The following is a 17189-nucleotide window of genomic DNA, read 5'->3' on the forward strand; positions in this document are numbered from 1 at the left end:
CCCCCCCCAAGTTCTGTGTAGGGCAATGGCCACTAACAGAAGTTCGTGGGTTGTCCTCTCCATTCACACCAGTCAATATAAGGCTTCCAGTGGTGCAACAGCCTTGGCATTCGGTGATGTTTCATAGCTGTGAGCTTGGACATGCTAAAGATGTAGGCTATTTTTTGTAACACCTGAATCTGGGAGAGCGTCGAAACTTGACGCCAGGCAGCAGCTAACACCAAACGGGCCGCAGTCACAAACATCGCTATCAGTTTAGCAAATTTAAGAGGCACTCCTCCAAGCTTCATATTTGACAATGCACAGCCCGTATGTTTCACCAAAATCACCCCACAGATATCAGACATCAAGGCAAACACCATATCCCAATAGTTACTGGCCTTGGAGCAGGTCCACCAGATGTGCTCAAAGGAACCCTGGGCACCACATAAGTGCCAGCATGGATCAGAAATACAAGGCTTAAACTTATGGAGGCGTAAGGGCGTATAATACCATTGGTACAGTAATTTGTAGCCATTTTCCACCATGTTGCTGGCGATCAAAACCTTAAGGGAGCGCATAGTAGACTTCCACTGTTGTGGGGTCAGAGTCACAGATCACTTTCTAATGGTTAATCTAAACAGTCACACATTCTGTTGTAAATGCTGATCTAAGATAAATTCCATTAACCCTGTTGATTGGTCATCATCCCTTTGATCAACCACAAAAATATTGTACCATTTTTTCTGCTGGGAAACAGTTTGGCACTTATTTTGCTGATCATGCTCATTGTAGTGGATAGGGGCAGTTACACAATCAAAGTGGTTTACATATTGTAAGCCACCGGGTTAGCAAAGCAAGGGTAACAGCACCCCTAGTGGCTATAGGCAAAACTGCAAAAGGTGCGCCTCTCTGGATGAAGCTCAGTCCTACAGGTAAACTATCTTAAAGTACATAAAGAAACCAAAAATCTTGCTACAAGAATCCACAAACACTGCTTTGTCTGTCAAAATATGCCAGTTTACTGTACAGGTTTGTAGTTCACAAGACTTCAAAGCAAACTCTTATGCAGCATTCAGGATTTTCACCCACAACTCATTACTTGCCCAAAACAGTTTTCTTTAGTAACAAGCAGTTCATTTAGATTTGGCTGGGCCAGAGCCCTGCCCAGATCTGGGTTCTTCAAAACCACCAAACTATTCTCTTATCCTGTCCCAAGCATGGTACATGTAAGTATAGTTCACAGTCTCCAAAAATCTGGAAATCCAAAACAAAACCACAGAAGCCTCTACCTGCACAAGCAGTGCTGGGGCCTGGAGAATTGCCCAAGTTTGCTTTTTCAAAAGCTCATCAGAATAGCTTCCAAAAGTCCCATCCAGATCATGGCAAACTTCCCCCTCAAGCAAGGCAAATCTCAGCTTCCTAAGTCTCTGCACTCAAATAAAAAATAAAACATTTTCAGCCAAGAAACTGCAGTGTACAAAAACCCAAAAACAGTCCTTTTCATTTTTTTCAGGACATAAACTGGTGCCCCACCCCCACACAAAGTCCAACAACACTGTGGGTTCTTTGCAGTCACTTTCTTACAGCAGCCAGTAATGGAAAACTTGTTGGCAATACAAACAGTCTTGCTCAGTCTGCAATCAAATATAATTAGGAAGAAAAAGAAAAATCCCAAAAGCAAACTGTTGCAAACAACCAATCCACACTAGTTTCCAACACAGTGTAGCAAAACACAGCACTGCCATTAGAAAAACTTAGTAACCAAACATGTCCATTGCTTCAAATTCAGGAATCAGCTTCTCCTGAATTTTCATCTGTTCCTCCTGGAAGTGAGTTGCATGCTCTGGGGTGGAAGCTACTTCATCCACCTCCATGGGGTCTAGGCCATTACTCTGACCTAGACTGGGTTCTTGCACTCTGGGGAGAGCTTCTTCTCTTCCCTAACCTCTCCACCTGAGAAGAAAAATCAGTGTTAGAGCCATGCCCTGACTTAGATGGGCCTGCTCTCACCTATGGCTTTCTACAAGCAGGACCTGATTTAAATCTTATGTTTAAAGGACTGCTCTGAGGTACATTGCTACTGTGGAGGGTTTCCATTTCCTCTAGTTTAGGATCTGAGAGGTCCTCAGTTTCTGCCCCTGTTTCCTATGAATATTCGGTGTGTTTTGTCTTATGTTGGGGGCCTGATCTTAGAAATAACATTGTTGGGCTAGATCCTACCCTTTTTAGGGAATTTCAGTGGGACAGCATTGGACACGGAGCCTGACTGGTCACAATAAATATAGGTACTTAGGCTTCTCTCTTTCATTCTGTCTGAAAGCCTAGTCCAAGAGGAAGAGTTCATCATATCCAGACACTGATTCCTCCCCCTCAGATCCAGGTTGTCTTCTGATACTGCTTTCACCCAAGGATCACCCTTCCTTGGCATTCGGGCAATTGTGTTGGGACGAACACCCTGTCATAGAGACCTGTAAAAATAGCACTATAAACTAAACTAAAACTTAATTTTATAGACTGGGTCTTCAGCCAAAAAGGTGCTTGACTCGGTTTACAATAATGTAAGTATAGTACATAAATGTAGAAGAAGAATGTAATCTAGAATGGCTTAGTTTCCAAAGTGTTTAGTAAACAAAGTTTTCAGAGCTTTCCGAAGAAGCAAGCCTTGGAGTACAGGGAAAGAGAGGAAGGATATCTAATGGCACAGGGGGAAGGAAGAGGTAAGAGGAACAAAATCTGGTGGCATAGGGGAAGGAGAGGAGAGGGGTAGAAGGAGGAAAGATGGGGGAGTAGAGGAAGACATGCATGGTGAGGGGAGAAGATGAAATTGTAAATAATGGAGGAGAGGAAGGGAAAGATGGTGCATGGAGGGGGATAGATAGATTTGGCACAATGCACAAGGAAGGGAGAGATATATACACAGGACATGTGGGTAGATGAGAGGGAGAGAGAGATACATAGGTGGAAGGGGAGAAGGAGGGAGATTTTGGATCCAGGAGCAGAATGGAGAGATGCACAGAATTCTGCCAGGAGTAAACAAAGAGATAGAGGTAAGAGGGAGAAATGTTGGATATGGTGGTAGAGAGGGAACAAAGGGACAGATTGAAGGAGATGCAAGGGGAAGAATGATGGTCATAGTGATAGAGGGAGTGATATGACATTGTGCTGGAGAGGGGTGATAGAAGGAGAAATGGACATGGGGCTGGCGGGCAATGGTGAAAAATGCTGCACATGAGAGAGGGAGAAATGTTGGATGTTGCAGTAGAGGGAGAGATGCACCCTGGATTTCTCTTTCCCCACTCTCTTTGCAGCAAGGGAGGAAATGAGAGGACAGTGAGAGAGAGAGGGCGGCATGTTGCCAATAGGGGTGGAGGAAAGATGATGAAAAGTGGGACTCATGAAGGGACAGAGATGTTGGTTGGGGAAGGGAATGAGGTAGAAACATAGAAAATGACGGCAGAAAAGGGCTATAGCCCATCAAGTCTGCCCACTCTATTAACCCTCCCTAACTACCCTCCTAGAGATCACACTCAGGTGGCAATACCTTTACACTGCCCTCGTAGAGATCTGATGTGGGCATCCCATTTATTCTTGAAATCAGGCACGCTGTTGGCCATGATCACCTGCTCTGGGAGCTTGTTTCAATGGTCAACCACTCTCTCTGTGAAGAAATACTTTCTGGTGTCGCCATGAAATTTCCCGCCCCTGAGTTTCAGCGGATGCCCTCTTGTGGCCGAGGGTCCTCTAAGAAAGAAAATATCATCTTCCACCTCAACACGACCAGTGATATACTTAAATGTCTCAATCATGTCTCCCCTCTCCCTACGTTCTTCGAGAGAGTATAGCCGCAATCTGTTCAGCCTTTCCTCGTACGTGAGATCCTTGAGCCCTGAGACCATCCTGGTGGCCATTCGCTGAACCGACTCAACTCTCAGCACATCCTTACGGTAATGTGGCCTCCAGAATTGTACACAGTACTCCAGATGAGGTCTCACCATGGCTCTGTACAATGGCATAATGACCTCGGGCTTCCGGCTAACGAAGCTTCTACGGATACAACCCAGCATTTGTCTGGTCTTAGATGAAGCTTTCTCCATCTGATTGGCAGTTTTCATGTCTTCACTGAGCACCGATGCAGACTGGAGCTCACTCTCAGCGTTGATGATCACCCCTAAATCTCGTTCTGCCACAGTCCTAGCCAAGGTCTCACCATTCAGTGTGTACGTTCTGCATGGATTATTGTTGCCTAGGTGCATGACCTTGCATTTCTTTGCATTGAAGTCCAGCTGCCAGGTCAAGGACCAATGTTCCAGTAAAAGCAGGTCCTGCTTCATGCTGTCGGACAAATCGCTTTTACTTACAATGTTACATAATTTGGCATCGTTGACGAATAGTGTTATTTTACCTTGAAGCCCCCGAGTTAGGTCTCCTACAAACATAGTAGATGACGGCAGATAAAGACCTGAATGGTCCATCCAGTCTGCCCAACCTGATTCAATTTAAATTTTTTTTTTTTTTTCTTCTTCTTAGCTATTTCTGGGCGAGAATCCAAAGTTTTACCCGGTACTATGCTTGGGTTCCAACTGCCGAAATCTCTGTTAAGACTTACTCCAGCCCATCTACACCCTCCCAGCCATTGAAGCCCTCCCCTGCCCATCCTCCACCAAATGGCCATACACAGACACAGACCGTACAAGTCTGCCCAGTAACTGGCCTAGTTCAATATTTAATATTATTTTCTGATTCTAAATCTTCTGTGTTCATCCCACGCTTCTTTGAACTCAGTCACAGTTTTACTCTCTACCACCTCTCTCGGGAGCGCATTCCAGGCATCCACCACCCTCTCCGTAAAGTAGAATTTCCTAACATTGCCCCTGAATCTACCACCTCTCAACCTCAAATTATGTCCTCTGGTTTTACCATTTTCCTTTCTCTGGAAAAGATTTTGTTCTACGTTAATACCCTTTAAGTATTTGAACGTCTGAATCATATCTCCCCTGTCTCTCCTTTCCTCTAGGGTATACATATTCAGGGCTTCCAGTCTCTCCTCATACGTCTTCTGGCGCAATGATGTCACACATGCATGCAATGACATGATGTCACCACATTGCATTCACCTGGACATGTCCTCTAAAAGGAGGACATGTCCGGTGAAATCCTAATGTCTGGTAACCCTAGTTACCTAGTTCTTACTGCTCTGGCGAATAATATAGAGATTTAGCGTTTGCTAATATTCCGGATAGTTCTGCTCTCTCTGTCCCCGACCCTGAAGAAAATCTTGAAATGCATCAGTGGGGAATGAGGCAGATCCGGTTCAAAGCTAAGTTATTTACTATGCACTAAATAAGATTATAATGACCATTATGTTTTACAAATAAGCACTGACACTTTATAAATTATTAGAACTTATTAGAACTTAAAGCAAGCAGTTGCATATTGTTCAAAATTCACAGAAAAAATGTTCCAGTGAGGACGGCTACCACACTACTCTATCGTGTGGCATTCTGAGGAACTAAGTGTGATATGAACATATATATAGTGGTGGTCTGATTTTTGACTATATTATTTGGTAACCCTAGTGACATTGCATATTTTAAATTCATCAGCCTTGACCTCTTTAACCCCCCCCCCCCCGAATATAAATGATAATTAACATTTTCTCTGCATAATGTGTGTTTTGTGTTTTTTTTATTTTGTGGTTACCATTATGTATTAATAAGATTATATTGTGTGTATATGAAAATGGATGGAAGAAATTTCATTACAATTAGTACTATTATTATGGGGGTTGAGTGGGGGTCAGGGTCGAGGTCAAGGGTAGGTCTGGGGCGGAGCTTGGGTAGGGGTATTCGGTTGATATTTGTTAGACTTAGAGGGCACTTAGCTTGAAGAAGTTGAGAAACTCTGTGTTAGATTACACAATTATCATTTGACCTGGGGAGCCGTGGAAAAGTTTTGAAACATTAAATGAGCCATGAGCAGAAAAAGTTTGGGAACCATTGGTCACTCTATAGCACTTCTGGCTTAGCTTCGGTTATGGTTCAATTCAATGTTATACCTCTAAAACAATTCAATGTGTAGGGACTGAGATGCAGCAATACCTTAATGTCAAAGCTTCATTGTAGGTTTCAAAGCCACAGCTGTAATACAGGGACTATCAGAGCCAGTACTACTTTAGCCTCCTTTATGGTGAAATTAAGTGTTATACCATTGAAACACAGTTACACAGCTTCAAAGCTATGTACAGTAGATCATTTATGAATTAGCCAAGCATCATTTAGTGTAGGGTTCAATATATACTGTACAGTACAGCTTTAATACCGAACTATGAGATATCCCTGATAGTTCCTGTATTTGAGCTATTGCATTTCCAAATTGCTTTAGCCTCCTTTATGAAATCAACGTTGTAGATGACCTCAGATTGATTGAGGAAGAGTCAGAGAGAGAAAAGAGCATTGCTCTTCAGAGGTACATAAAAAAAGGCTAAGGATGTTCAGAAGAAGCTGCTGTGTGAGGTTGCTGAGGCTGCTGTTAATTTTGCTGCTTTTGTGGCAGCAGCCAAGATGTAGAAGTATATTGCTCCTGATATGAATAGGAAGTAGGCTTCATACTATTCAAAGCATTCTAATTCCCTTCATGTTGTGATAATTTGCGTGTGACCACTACAATGGCACGAGGGCCTAGGCGTCTCATAGTCTCCAACATTGCAGAAGACCTCTCAAAAGCATCATAGGCTGACCTTGCTATATATTTGTGAAGTTGATGATATTCTATAAGGTGCTTTGAAGGAATATACTACTCAAAGCCAGGCAATTTCCTTATCAGTTGCTTTAGATAAATGGACACATAGAAAGTGTAAGAGAGGATTCTGGTCACCAGCATAGAATTTTGAGAAAGGCGACATCCAAATTTGTCCAAAGTACAGCCTTGACGCTCTAGAGGCACCGAAGCATAAAGTCACGTACTGGAATATTTGTTAAAGGTTGATTCCAGCAGTAATGAGTGATGTGGGCCATCGGACCCAGGACAAGAATGAGTCCAGGGTTCTTGAAGCCACCATGATACTTAAACGTATGTCCCAATTTGTTGAGAAGCATCTCAGAAAGCCTGTCATATAACGGCAACCTGAGAAGCTCATTGGGAGACTCTTCATAGTATGAACTCAGGTTCAGTGTCAGCTTCCAATTTAACAGATAGGGCTGTGCCCAGCTGCCAAATATATCCAAGAAAGGAAAGACCACTTAAGATCTTCTCCTATAACAGTTCAAAAGGAATGCTTATATAAATAAGAGCACTGTCTGAGTCCAATTGGAAATGTGAATTATAGAGAAGTTTGTGTCTTAAAAAAATCTTACAATGTCCTCAGTACCAATCCGATGAAGACGGTGAGGAGGATCAATGAGTATCTTTTGTTTGGTCAGATGATCCATGAGAAGTAGCATGATGCTCCTATGGATAGCTGATACCAGTACCTTGAAGTCTCATAGCACTATGCTTAAGTGGGGCGGTACTGAGGGAGTCGATGCTAGCAGTGGCATTTTGTGCAAATTAAGCCTATTACAGAGCTTTCTCCAGAAGAACTCATGGAATGTTTCCCAGAAGACATGCACCGGTACCGATGTTCAACAGGCAGTCTCAGAGAGTGTTTCTCAATGAGTGCGCTGTGTGAAGGAGAAACAACCTGTAAAGGTTATAGAACAATGATGTCGCTGTTAAGTCTGCATCAAAGGACTCGATGTCATTGAGATCTGTGATATCTTAAAAACCGGTGCTTATGGCTCAACAGCCAGTAACATCAGTGAAGCAGGTTGTCTCGAAGTGGTTGACCTTGATGAGGATGCATACAATGAGGGAAAAACAGACTGCGAAGCTGGGGAGCGTTGGTGCCATTGATTGGCCTGCATCAAAAGACTCGATGCTGTAGAGGCCAATGATGCTTGCTGGGAAATGGATGCTTCTGAGCTGGCTCCCCCAATGTTGGAAGTTGAACTTCAAAGTCAATGTCGATGCAGAAGCTTTCAATGTCGACAGCTGAGAAGATCTGGTGATGTCCATGGTTGCGCCGAACAACTGCTCCTGCTAAACTTGATGGGCTTTAAGAGAATGTGATTTGAAGAGAAACAACTGAGTACAAGTCCTGATGTGGAGTTCAGGGTCTAAACTCTGAAGACACCAGTTGTGAGGGTCGGCTACAGAAATATACCACTAGCACAAACCGCTGTTCTTTTTTTTTTTTTTTTAACCCATCAAAGATATCGACATGAAATGGGAAAAAAGAAAATAAAGTTTTCTCTGCTCACTTGTCTTTTATGAAAGGAAATAAAACCAAATGAAAAAAAAGAAAAAATTATGCGAAGCAGGAAGACAATGAAGACTGAACAGAGTTCAGTCAAAAACAGACTTCTTTGCTCTGTGGAAAACAAAGAACTTAGGTACCTCAAGCTTCTTCGGGCGGGAAGGCAGTCATGCTTGCGTGGTGCAGATAGTCATGAGCACTTAAAAAAATTTAAAGTGACAGTTCACTTTTCAGACTGTCCATACCGGGCTCTGTGGATGACATCACCCATTTGTGAGAATATGCTGCCTGCTTGTCCTAGGATAAATATGGCACTGGGATAATTGGATGAGTGTTGTTGAAAAATTTAAATTCTTGATATTTTTATTTTGATCCTTCTCCCTCTCTTTCTCATAATACAAATGTATTTCTACCCTTCTCCATTTTGTATCGGTATGTTAATGTTAATGTTTGTCTGTGCATTTGATTGTTTGTAATATTAATTGTAATTTGTTTTTAATTCATGCCCTTTTTATTTTTTGTTTTTATATTATGTAAAACTGCTTTGAATTTTGATAAGGCGGTATATCAAATTTTTAAATAAACCTGATACTGAGCTCTTGCTTCCTTAGTTATTTTAAGAAGCCTAGATTTTAGCCGTGAAGTAGGATCCAGAGCTGATCTCTTATAAACAGAATTTAATGATGATGTTTGGGTCTTTTTTTATATTTTCCAATGCTTCCCTTTGTGCATTGGTCAGATTGTTCCGTTTGTTCAATTTCTTTCAATACAACTTTATTAAAGGTAGATAATATGGGGTCCAAAGAACCCAGAGACATCCAAGATGATTTACAATGTACTGCAGATTTTGCTACCATTAAAATAAATTTTAATTTATCATGTTGTTAAAAATCTCTCCAGATCTATTCTGAATTGAAAGTCATTGAATTGATGACTTGGAACAAACGACAAACCCTTAGACAACACATCCAGGCAGCTAAACTGAACCCATGGCTAGCCCAAATGATACTCAAGGCTCCCTCATACCTCGGCTTCAGAAAATTACTCAAAACTCACCTATTCAGCGAACAGGACCCTTAACTCTCCCCCTCTCCTGCAATAACACCTCACCCCTCGCACTGTTCTTCTCCTTCCCTCATAATTTCTTCTCTACCTTCTATCCTCTCCCTTCCTCGCCATTCAATCTCTGAAAAAATGTTGTAAATCTGCATGTCATCAACGGATCCTAATTTAATTGATGTGAACCGCCTAGAACTCGCTGGGTATGGCGGTATACAAGAATAAAATTATTATTATTATTATTTCTGCAGCAGACAACACTCTGGAAGACAGATTCATCACAATTGTGTCTTTCTGTTCCAGATTTTTTGTGGCTGGTGATACTGCCTTCTTTCTCTGAAACCACAGTTAATAGGTCATTTTACATGTGGGGTAAGTAAAACCTTCGAGTTCACTTTGCAATTGCAATTTTTGAAAAATCCAGCAGATGGCAGGCTTTACTACTTAAAACTATTCCGTAATTGTAACACTGTATACACCATAAAATGTCCATGTAATAAGGTTTATGTTGGCAAAACCCAGTGGCGTACCTAGGGGGGGGCGGGGGGGGCGGGCCGCCCCGGGTACCAGCCCTAAGGGGGTGTTCCCGGCCTTGCCGTTCAGTCCCCCGCCACCCCCGAAGGACCGCTCGCCCCCTTGGCCTCCCCGCACCACCTATGAACAGCCGCAGCAGGATCGCGAAGTCAGCGTCAGCATCCCTGCGCTGCTTCCTACGACGCGATCCCGCCCCTCCTCTGACGTCAGAGGAGGGGCGGGACCGTGGCGCAGGAAGCAGCAGGGATCGCTGACGCTGACTTCGCGATCCTGCTGCGGCTGTTCATAGGTGGTGCGGGGAGGCCAGGGGGGCGAGCGGTCCTTCGGGGGTGGCGGGGGACTGAACGGCAAGGCCGGGAACACCCCCTTAGGGCTGGTACCCGACGCTGACTTCGCGATCCTGCTGCGGCTGTTCATAGGTGGTGCGGGGAGGCCAGGGGGGCGAGCGGTCCTTCGGGGTGGGTCGGGGCATCAGGCCTTCAGGGTGGGGCGGGCGGGCAGGCAAGCAGGCTTTCAAGGGGGAGGGGGTGACAGGCAGGCAGGCAGGCCTTCAAGGGGGGACAGGCCTTCGGGGGGGGGGGGTGCAGACATTCAAGGGGTGCAGGCCTTCAAGGGGGGCAGGCAGGCCTTCAGGGGGGTGCAGACCTTCGGGGGGGGGTGTAGGCCTTTGGGGGGGTGCAGACCTTCAAGGGGGTGCAGGCCTTCAAGGGGGAAAGGCAGGCAGGCCTTCAAGGGGGGGACAGGCCTACAAGGGGGGGGACAGGCCTACAAGGGGGGGGACAGGCCTACAAGGGGGGGGGACAGGCCTACAAGGAGGGGTGCAGGCCTTCAAGGGGGGGTGCAGGCCTTCAAGGGGGGTGCAGGCCTTCAAGGGGGAGACAGGCCTTCAAGGGGGGGAAAGGCAGGCAGGCAGGCCTTAAAGGGGGGACAGGCCTACAAGGGGGTGGGACAGGCCTTCAAGGGGGGGACAGGCCTTCGGGGGGGTGCAGACCTTCAAGGGGGGAAAGGCAGGCAGGCCTTCAAGGGGGGGACAGGCCTACAAGGGGGGGGGACAGGCCTACAAGGGGGGGGACAGGCCTACAAGGGGGGGGACAGGCCTTCAAGGGGGGGTGCAGGCCTTCAAGGGGGGTGCAGGCCTTCAAGGGGGAGACAGGCCTTCAAGGGGGGGAAAGGCAGGCAGGCAGGCCTTAAAGGGGGGACAGGCCTACAAGGGGGTGGGACAGGCCTTCAAGGGGGGGACAGGCCTTCGGGGGGGTGCAGACCTTCAAGGGAGTGCAGGCCTTCGGGGGGGGGTGCAGTCCTTCAGGGGTGGGGTTTAGGCCTTCAGAGGGGGACAGACCTTCGGGTGGGAGGTAAAGTCCTTCGGGGGGTGCAGGTCTTCAGGGGTGGGGTGTAGCCCTTCGGAGGGGGGACAGACCTTCGGGGGAGGGGGGTCCTGGTGTAAAAGTACACAGAGGGAGAGAGGGAAGGGGGGGTTCAAAGATACATGCATATGCCAGACTTTGGGGGTTAGAAATAATGGGTCTAAAAACAGAGGAGTGGGAGAGAGATGGTGCATAATGGGATTTAGGGAGGGAAGGAACAGAAAGGGAGAGAACTTGGAAACAGGGGATGGTGTGGAGGGGGGATAGAGATACTGGATAGGAGGATAGTTGGGAACAGAAAGGGAGAGATGGTGGATCCTGGGGTGGTGGGGAGTTGAGAAAAGGTGAATCTGTGGATGGAGACAAAAAAAAGGAAAGATGCCAGATCTCCGGGAGAGGGAAGGGAAACGGAAGGGGAGAACAGAGATGGCAGACGGATGGTTAGCACGGAGAAAGGAGACCCTGGCAAGCAAGACAACAAGAGCCTGGGACCAACAAGATTTGAATATTGATCAGAGAACAAAAGGTAGAAAAAATAATTTTATTTTCTGTTTTGTGATTACAATATGTTAGATTTGAAAAGTGTACATGAGACAGCTTGAAATGGGAACTTTTCTATTTTTGTGAATGGCAAGGCTGAGTTCAGTTAAAATATATGCTTTATAAGAAAATATAATAATGTGTTTTATAAAGTTTATAAGCATTGCTGGCATACTCGGTGAGGTGTTCCTAGTGTTGGTGGTGGTGGTAGCATGTCAGTGTGTTGAGAGGAAGAGGTAGTCTGGGAAATTCTGCTGAGCAAACTCTGGGCCCATTTCCACCCCCAGTTAGTCCACTCCACTCAACTGGTTCACACACTAAGTGGGTCTTTGGGTGTTATTTCTGGGTAGTTGTTTTAGAATCTCTTCCAGTGGTTTGTCAGTATCTCCTTCTGGTCCAAGGAAGGAAACTTTGTCAACCTTAGCATTGACCTTCAGAATATGTTTGTAACAGCGCTGCTTGTGTGGCATTAGGCTATGTAGTGATCGAAAGAAAAAAACAGACCTTTGCACATTTTTGCACTATATGGTGGGTGTATGAGGAGATTCATTTCCTGCACAGTTAAGTCCATTTTTTCTACTGAATAATAGTATAGGTACAATGAAAGTAAATAGCAAAAATGTTTGAGTAGATAATTAAGGAAATCTTTTTCATATTGCTTGCTTATGGACTGGGAAAAAAGACTGTTCAAGCAAATGTCTCCAGAACTGCTTTAATGGAAAAATGTGATTTTTTTTTTTTTAAGTACTTTGTGAAATTTATTGTTGTTGTGAAATTTATTGTTATACTTTGTTTAAACTTAAAAAGCGGTGTCATTAACAGTGAATCTAATCGAAAAATCGATTCAACAGGGTGAATCTGATCGAATGAAATATTTTTCTCTGAATCGGGCAGCACTATTGGCTACCATGAGAATGGGCTACTGGGCATGATGGACCATTGGTGTGACCCAGTTAGGCTATTCTTATGTTATGTTCTCATCTGTAGGGGCCTTTGTTTTCACTTCTTATTTTAATGTATTTTTTTCCTGGGAACTTATCAGTGTTTTTTTATAATGGGAACAAAAATGGAAGAGAATTAATGTGTGTGGAATGGGGGGGGGGGGGTAACTAATTTCTTCAGCTAAATAATTCAATCCACTTCAAACAGACATAGGAGAACTCACGCACCATTCACACACCCTCCAACCAAAAACGTCAAAAGAAAAAAACTGTTCGACAACCTCCTAGCCATTCGAGCTGCAACACTTGACCCCCAACTCTACAACCTATTGACCTCGACCACAAACTACAAAACCTTAAAAAAAGAAATAAAAACCCTTCTATTAAAAAAACACATAAAACCAAACTAACATAATCAGAACTGTCCCAAGCATCACCTGCAACTACTCCATATGTACTTCTGATGTCATGACAATTCAGACATAATTTATGTTATGTTATGTTTGGAATAATGGTTACATAAATGAGGTTCAATAAAAGAAAATTTTCTGTGGGAGCATTTGTTGGAACTTCTGTTATCCTGATTTCTTCTATCTGTGGGCTTTCTTTAGCTAACCTACTTATCTGGGGCTTTCCACTTCTGCAGCTGCCCTTTTCACGGTCCACTTTGCGCTTGCACTCTCTGGGGAGGGGGGGTTGGGTCTGGGCTTGGTGGGGTAGGTGTGTCTGGTAGTTTTGTCTGGGTGGTGGCTGGGTGTTTCTTGGGTGCTTGTTGTGCGGATTGGTGTGTCTGGTGAGCGGTCTGGGTGTTGTTGCTTGTGGGGGTTTTTTTCATTATAAAATATGGCTGAGGGTCTAGTCCGGCTTATTATTCTTGTGGGTTCTGGGGTGGGATTTGTTTGCTTGCCCCAAGTTTTGGCCTTTTGTTGTGTATTGCTATGCCTCTCATTGGCAATTTTCTCTTGGGAGAGGCTTGTTCATGCTTGTTGTTGCTGTTACTCTCATTCTGTGTTCTTTTTGATAATGTATAAGTTTCTGTACAGACCATGGTTGCTTGTCTGGACCTTTTGCCATTCTCAATAAAAATACTTTGGAAAAAAAAAAAAAGAAAATTTTCACTGCCTGTTTCTATTCTGACCATTTATTCCATTTCATGGTTATTGCAAAAAAAAAAAAAAAAAAATTTTACATGAGGGGGGGGGGGGGTGTCAAAAAATGATGGGCCCCGGGTGCCACATACCCTAGGTACGCCACTGGCAAAACCATAAGAACTTTTAAAATAAGAATGAATTAATATAGATCTAGTATTAAAAGATCACAAATTGGTTCAGCACTGTTTAAGTAATAAACATTATTTTTCTGAGTTGTGATGTGAACAACACTGGATTGCAAAATTTAGAACCAACAGGTTTAAATACTTGCATTAAGTGTAAGGCATTTTTGTACTTTTTTTTCTTGACTATGTGTTACACTAGGCTGTTTCTGATTGGTTCCATTGTGCCGGCGTTTGTTTAAATGGCCAGCACCATTTTTGAATGTGTGTAAATTGAATGAAGCACACACTGCCATTCACATCATTCAGCAGTGCACTCCCTCGCCCTCCACTCCCTCTGCCGCACATGCCTCTTCCCTGTACTTATTTAGTTTCCCCCAACATGAGCAGCATCTCCAACTTGCTGCCCGTGCCAGCATCGGCTCTCCTTCTGACGTTACTTCCTAGTCACGGAACCTGGAAATGATGTCAGAGGAGAGCTGCTGCTGCTTGCTCCGGTGAAGAGCTAGAGGTATGGGGGGAAAGAAATGAAGGTGCACGTGTGGCAGGGGAGGAGCGGGAAGGAGCAGAGGGCAGAGAGGAGGAGAGGTGACGGCACCCCTACCAAGTCCACCCTGCCCCCCTTTTACTACGCCACTGGCAACAAATGGTATTAGTGTAAGTACAGACTAGTTTACGTTAGACATATTTTGGAATTTATTTTTTCAACTTCACCAGTATTGTCATTTTTTCTTTGTGAACAAGACCAGTTTGCATGTATTTTTCTTACGTGTCACTGAAGAGTACTCGCCATCCAATTTGGATTTCAGTAATTTCATGTCAGTGTGCATTAAAGTCTTTTTGCAAAGTTTATCCCTGATGAAGCGGCTAATTTTGAAACGACTGAGCCTCCGTCGGATACATTTAAGCTAAGTGTCACTATATTTTGCACAAAGAGGAGTTGCACAGTAATAATAAGGTTATCAGTATTCAAAAATATCAAAATAAAATTTAACAAGGTTTTTTGGACCAATGATCATATTCATACCCCCCAATATAGATTGTCTAGTTGGTAGTGTTAGGGTGTTTGAGGTCCTTTTTCCTTGGTGTTTTTTTTTTGTGTTTTTTTTAGTATACTTGCACCTTGGGTTATTGGTTCACTCTCTATATTTGTTTGAATATATTAGTTTGATTGAGTGAAGTTTTTTCTCTGTTTTTTTGGCTCTATGTATGTCTGCCTTGCACATGCCCTGTCTTGCAGGGTTCCTACTTTCTGGATGTAACCAGAGTGAACCAGTACCTTTCTCCCACATGGCTCTTTGGCCTGTACATACAACGTGCATTCAATAATTTATCTACCTCAGTAGGACAGAACAGTTTTCAAAAAGCTTTTGTTTTATTTTTCAATATAGTCCCATGATAGCTCCATACACGTCATCCATTTTTCCTACAATGACTTTAATCCTTTTAAAAATAATTATTCTGTTTGACTTGGCATCTTCTCTTCATCACTTGAAAACCACTGTCCACGGAGAGATTTCTTAAAAACTGGGAATAGGAAATAATCCGAGAGCCAGGTCAGGACTGTAGGGTCACGGGTGGATGGTTCAGATGCTGAAACCCCATTCTCAGATGGAACCTACGGCACACCTTCATCAGTCAATATCTAATATAGATAGGAGATATTTCCTCTCTTATCTGGTTGAAAACCCGCAGATGTTATACTAGGTGAAAAGTAACCATTACAACTAATAGGTAAAAGAGGCGTAGTCTTGAAATCAAGCTTTAACCGAATGCATATCCTTCGACAAGTGGATCTCAGAGGAACAATTAAAAAATAATAAGGATTCCTTAGGTCATCAACTTCATCTTAGGAGCATGTAAAAGATAACTAAAGTGATAAGGTCTCCATAACTTTAACTCAACCAACGTCCAGGAAAAATAAGAAGTGTGAGAAACCAATCATGGATGTGATGCATATGACTAGCTTCAACAAATTGTCTCAACTGTAATAATCCCAATCCACTCTTTGCTATCGGTAATGCTACCTGATACAAAGATATATGTGGACGTCCCTCTGACCAAAGAAATTCAGGAATCAGTTTATTTAATTGACATTCCACAGTTTTGGAAAGGGACAAACTAAACTAAACTAAACTAAAGCTTAACTTTGTATACCGAGTCATCATTCTAAAAAGGCTCGACTTGGTTTACAGAAATTATATAAACAGGGAATGATTTACAAATGATAAATAGAAGATAATAGCAAAATTTCAAAATAATTAGTTTTCAAAATGTTTGGCAAATAGAGTAGTTTTTAAAGATTTACGGAAAAATTGAAACGAACTGGAACTCTTTAAAAAAAAAAAAAAAAGGGGAGATCATTCCAGAGTTGAGTGAATTTAAAGACCAAAGACTGACTGAAGATCTTGACTCCTTTAATCCCTTTTTTAGAGGGAAGGGAGAGTTTAAATTGTTGGATACCTTTTGCAAAGGAGAATCGGTAAACATTCCAAAATAAAGGAATAAGAGGATTAAAGATACCATGTAGAATTTTAAAAGAAATTCAAGCGCATTTAATTTGAATTCTAAAATAAACCGGGAGCCAATGAAGACTGAAGCAAAGGGGTCACATGGTCAAATTGACGTTTTCCAAAGATCAGCTTCGCAGCAGTATTCTGAATTAATTGTAATCTATGAAGAAAAATTTTTGTAATGCTAAGGTAAATAGCGTTACAGTAATCAAGACGAGATAATATAATTGATTGAACTAAGATAGAAAAATGACGGTTATGAAAAAGGTGTCTAACCTTCCTTAGCATTCGCAAACTAAAGAAGCATTTCTTGACCAAGGAATTTATTTGGTCCTTAAAGGAAAGAGAAGAATCAAAAAGGACTCCCAATATTTTAGCAGAGAACTCAGTTGGTAAGGAGGACCCAGATACCAGAGCTATAGTAGGAGGAAGACAGTCCAATCTTGGACCTAACCACAAAAGCTTAGTTTTAGTTGTATTACGCTTCATCCAGATAGATAAAGCCCAGCCTTGAGGTTTGGAAATGCAAAGATTTACTTTGGAAACTAGATTGGTAATATCCAGATCAATCTCAATCAATATAAAGATATCATCCGCATAAGTGAATAACGGTTCCCAAGCTGACAGCTTAAAGGTGTTCAGTGTGGTCATATAGAGATTGAATAAAATTGGAGAGAGTGGGGAGTCTTG

The 17189-nt window shown here is 43.2% G+C and overlaps 1 protein-coding gene across 1 annotated transcript in view; it reads left to right on the plus strand.

Annotated features, from left to right (window-relative positions):
• The window catches only part of LOC117347137 (microtubule-associated protein 2-like), a 220677-nt gene that overhangs the window by 4773 nt on the left and 198715 nt on the right, over positions 1-17189 (plus strand). The window contains 1 exon segment of the mRNA XM_033917567.1: positions 9638-9706. Within this exon segment, the coding sequence (XP_033773458.1) occupies positions 9638-9706 (69 nt within the window).

Source organism: Geotrypetes seraphini, chromosome 13 (genome assembly GCF_902459505.1).
Source record: "Geotrypetes seraphini chromosome 13, aGeoSer1.1, whole genome shotgun sequence".
Lineage (NCBI taxonomy): Eukaryota > Metazoa > Chordata > Amphibia > Gymnophiona > Dermophiidae > Geotrypetes > Geotrypetes seraphini.